This window comes from Amblyomma maculatum, chromosome 3 (genome assembly GCF_055883805.1).
Source record: "Amblyomma maculatum isolate TAMU_Amacu chromosome 3, ASM5588380v1, whole genome shotgun sequence".
NCBI lineage: Eukaryota > Metazoa > Arthropoda > Arachnida > Ixodida > Ixodidae > Amblyomma > Amblyomma maculatum.
This window is the reverse complement of record NC_139346.1, coordinates 209,225,871-209,230,870: the sequence shown is the minus strand read 5'-3', so window position 1 is coordinate 209,230,870 and position 5,000 is coordinate 209,225,871. Positions and strand designations below refer to the sequence as shown.

Here is a 5,000-nt window from a genome sequence, read left to right as displayed (position 1 = left end):
GCGAATTTATCAACAGCAAGAAGGACCGGTGTTGATATAATGTTCGAGAGAATTTCCCAATGTTGAGAAAAACTTGCAACATGCAGTAATCATTCCTTAGCTTCTTCCCAAAGCGTACAGCCATGCAGTCAGTTGAGCGAATATCCTGGATTGACGGCGGTTCCGATTTGAACCCCGGACCAAGACGAATTTTTCCTTGTCTACGTAGTTCATTTTACGCAAAGCGTATGCGGCTCGTTGGTCGAAAAGACATCGCCAACGCCGTAACCAAAGAATTGGGGGAAAACGGTTTCGGAGGAAATACGCATGTGGTTTCGTCTGAAAATTGAGACGCGACCATTTCGCTTCAAATTTTGCATCCATTAAAAGAGTTAAATACTGGACTAGGAGGTGTTGTGACTTCATAATCATATTATTTTTTAGCGCAAGAGGACAGGACAACAAAAAAGAAGCAAGAGCGCAAGTGCTATTGACAACTGATTTATTGAAGGGAGAACCAGGCATATAAATTTGCAACAGGCGTACGCTGCGCCGGCGTAATCAGGAACTTGGATCAGCTGCAGAAATCAAGTAGACGTGATAGGAAATCCTTCCCGGCATTATACAATACAACAGATATATCACTAAAACAATTCTGTCCCCATTTCCTGATAGAGCTTCGAAGGTTTCGCTTTTTGATGACTTCTGCCAAGGATTGATGCGCTAAGGAAACGGGGCTCACAATTGATACAAGCAATGCGGTGGTCACCAAGATTCGTGCGCTCCTTCTTTTGTATGCTCCCTTAGTCGGTCGTTAAAAAATCTTGCACACGACGTTCATAGCGCACTGCACAAAATGCTTAATGGTTCTTCTGTATGTACAGTAACCATGCAACAATTCTGTTGGTAGATTTATGTACCTACAGTAACTAGCAGTTCTGTTGGTTACTGTACATTTTTTTTTTTTTAGGTTATCAGCAAAATTAGTAGCTCGTTTCACACCACTGGACGGTTGGTTTTATGAGAGCGACGCTGAATTGTAATAGCCCTTTCCATCAAAGTTGTTGCATGTAGGCGAATTAAAATTCTGACGTCGTTCCCCTATATAGTGTGTCTTCGTTGTATAGAGTAAACATGCTTAACGAAACTGGCTCATTAGTTTGCATTATGATATTTGCAAATTGTCAACCTGTATAAGGCTTCGGTCGGTAAAACGCTAACTATAATGAGAACAAGGAAAGGTTGGTGCTGCGCACGAACTGAAAAATCCGAGTGTCCGATATGCGCACTTCTGTAGTTCGTGGGGGGCTCTAGGTAAGTCGGATATGTCTCACCTCAGTCCTCTGTGCAGTAGATTGACAAACAAAATCTGCGTTTTCAATTGCATGTCTGAATCATAATGAGTAACCAGTTAGTTGTAACAGTGGACATAAGAACAATTTTTCGCGCTTGCCGATAATGAGACTGGAGCAGCCCCAAAAATATTAACATCAAGCACAGCTCTCTTTGTGCTACTTGAGGGGTTCTGAATAATTCTAATTCTTCTGCATGTATATCCGTGCTTAGCCAAGCTAAAAACTCGCTTAACTTCTTCTGACTATTTGTTTTCTAAAATGCGCCTCATTGGTTTCCTTTGGCACTCTTTAGAGCATATACCCATATAAAGTGTGGAAAGACAATGTCTGCCGTGCGCTGGAGCGTCTAGATAGACGCCCACTGGCTGAAATCATGATTCTAGGTCACTGGCGGCGGCGATCGTCGGCGATGAAGGCCTCCCAGGCACTGCTCCGCTTCGCGAAAACCACGGGCCTGATCGATAGGCTGTGATTTTGCTGTGATGTGACGTGATATGACTTTGACGTGATGTGACAATACTGACTTCACCCATCCATGTCTTACCCATCACTTCTATATCCACTCACCCCCTTCCACCAGTGAAAGGTAGCAAACCGGTTTCTTCTACCAGATAACCTCCCCGTCTTTCCTCTTCCTCCTCTTCCTCCTCCTCCTTGAGCACAGGACAAAGTGACCCGGCCTCATGGTCTGCTTCTAACTCGCAAAGTGGAGCACTTAAACAGCTCTCAAGCTTTAATTTCACGCACATTTCGCGACAGCCCTCCTCCTCTGCTAGTCCGTCTGCTTATAGCTGCTTGGCTTGGCCGCGACACCTTCCTGCTTCAAGTTCATGCGAAACTACCCGTGGCTCTCTTTTCCGAGAAGCGGTACGCTGGTTGGACAATTGCCCCTTCTCCACATCTTATACTCAGCGTGCATCTGCTTTCATCAGATAACCGCGAACAAATTGTCTACCAAGTGACCTGTACGCCCACCGCATATTCAATCAATCAATCAATCAATCAATCAATCAATCAATCAATCAATCAATCAATCAATCAATCAATCAATCAATCAATCAATCAATCAATCAATGTTTCTCTCTCTGTACTAATTGCCACATCCTCTGTGGCATACCGCAGCATTCTTTAAGAAATATATAATACAGGGTGTAGCCGAATTGATCTAAGTTTCGTAGGCGCCGCATTCGTTTTTCGATGTTCGCCGCATCGTACGGCCAGATTATGGAGAGAACAGGAAGAAACAACTCTGAGCCGGAACACCAAACCAATACCACAAAGGCGAATATAGCGGTTAATAGCGGTACTAAAAGAGGAGTAGGGCTCTTGTTTACAATAAAAAATCGCCGGGCATAATCATGCCACGCTTAGAGAAGGACACAGGTAAGACGCTAATAAAAAACTCCGCATTATACAGTAAACATTTGCGGGTTGCATTATTTTGGAATTCGGAAAGGGGCCAAAGCTATATCTTGGCAGAACATTATTGTTTTGAGTTTTGTTTTATGCGTGTGGGAGAGGTGTGGGAGTGGATGCGGAGAATAGCCTCCTTTATTGCATATATCGCATCATTGTGGCATTCGTCGCCTCACTGACCACGCATATTATGCCGTCAGTATATTAATTATGTCACCAAAAAGGATATCACAGAACCAAGGAATGGCAGATTTGACAAAAGATACCACTTCGAGCACTTCAAACGAGACGGTTTTATTTGAATTGGCCAACATACTTATCATGCTAGTATCACTGCAAGCACGCCGCATAGAATCATGAGGTCTTTTGTTTTATTAATCTGCATGTTTTCCTGAATAAAACGCGTCTGTGCCGTTCTACCCGTGCATGTGGTTCGGAACGTGGTTGGCTAGCTTAGACATGGTTAAATTACAGAGTAATAGGTGTCTTGCTGATTTGGGCCTACCGGAAACGCCGCATGCTATATATTGCACGGTCCACGACCCGTAGCGACATGTCAGACGACAGAAAAGCCTTTTGTCGCCGTGCACTGGCTACTGAGCTTGCACAGTAGAAATGGCTTCTAACCTAAATTTTCTGCCAGTTAGTTTTTTTCTTTTTTGAAACTATCATCACGTTTCATTTCCTAAAAAAACTGCAAAATGAGAAATTAGGTAAATTTTCCTTTCTTTGCGCGGAGCAGACGATTTTTTTATTTGCAACGTAAAAGACGCCGTCTGCTCCTGCACTCCTTGCTGCGGCGCTTTGCCGTCTGCATCACTGGTTACTGTGGCTGTCGCACGAGCTGGCTACCTCAGAATATGGCTCTGCAGATTCCAGGAAATCCATCCCCGTCTGTTGTGCCTGATAGACATGCCCTCATTCTCAAGATTGAGGCCTTATTCCTTTCGGTGACCGCGCAGATAGGTAGGGGGGAACCGCCGTGCTTCGTGTACGATCGTCGACAGGACTGGGAGAACGTCACTTACTGCCAAGGGAGAGGACTCGTGCGCAAGGACTCCACCACGAAGACGGTCACATCCTTTGGGTCGGCGGCGTCGATGCGAAAGTTCACTCTCATGCTTCATGTTCTTTCTAAAATTCATTATCTTCTGCTGACAAACACCAAGAGCACCAAACGACAGATTTTTTACGAGGACGTAGCACTGTTCGGCACACAGGCGACTGTGGACGCAATTGTGGAAGATATCGCATCTATGCTTCAGGTAAGAATATATACACTTTTACTGAAATGATGTGTTTACAAAAAAGTAACGAAATATGAGTAACGATGTTCTTTTAAAAGGGAAATACTTGTTAGTAAAGGTGAACAGGCATTTCATTATATAGAGCAGGCACCGCCACTTCCCTCAAGCCGCAAATAAAAGCCAAATTCTAAATTCTTTGCTTTATAGACAAAACATGCTGAAACTACACAACACTAATTAATTGGAACTTATAAAGATCATCAGCCGTGCAATTACTTTTTGCATTCAACTTCGAATCACTTTTTCGAAACCGAATCTATTGGCGATTAGAACAACTTTGCTTGGGAATAAAATGCGAACCAAACAATAAAACAAATGAATTTTGTGTGCCGGTCTAGTATAATGCAAGGACCGAATCGAATAAGAACCGAATGCCGTACTTGAACTGCTGTTGTTGAGTATAATCATTTTATTCAAAAACTCGCGTATTTGAAAATCGCTAAACTAGGACATAGCTAGAAGTAGATGAACAGAAAAGATGACCTTGGTTTGGTTTGTGGGGCTTAACGTCCCAAAGCGACTCAGGCAATGAGAGACGCCGTAGTGGAGGACTCCGGAAATTTCGACCACCTGGGGTTCTTTAACGTGCACTGACATCGCACAGCACACGGGCGCCTTGCTTTTATTAGCACATGTAATGATGTTGCCCGAAACACATAGTGCTAATGCGATGACTCGTGTTACAATGAACAATTGTTATAGTATTAACTAAAGAAAAAAATGTGCAACTAAAGTAGCAAGTTGCTAGTAGTCGAACACTTCATTGAAAAAATCGAGACTGGCGTGCACATCGCCATTGATCTACAAACACTGACTCAAAGCTCCTATCAGGAATGCACCAGCATGCAAGTATATTAAGGCGCTTGCACCTCATGGAGGGCACTATATAGCCTACGAAAAGACAGATGCCACTACAAGAATTTCATGATACGTTCGCCCACCA

At 43.6% G+C, this 5,000-nt stretch overlaps 2 protein-coding genes across 2 annotated transcripts in view; both read left to right on the top strand.

Annotated features, from left to right (window-relative positions):
• Positions 1 to 5,000, top strand: part of HPS4 (Hermansky-Pudlak syndrome 4 protein) — a 73,239-nt gene that overhangs the window by 1,095 nt on the left and 67,144 nt on the right. The window lies entirely within an intron of this gene.
• mei-W68 (meiotic W68) overlaps positions 3,611 to 5,000 on the top strand; it is a 2,735-nt gene continuing 1,345 nt past the window's right edge. The window contains exon 1 of the mRNA XM_084595983.1: positions 3,611 to 4,015. Coding sequence (XP_084452109.1) covers positions 3,611 to 4,015 — 405 coding nt within the window. The remainder of the gene's footprint in view (positions 4,016 to 5,000) is intronic.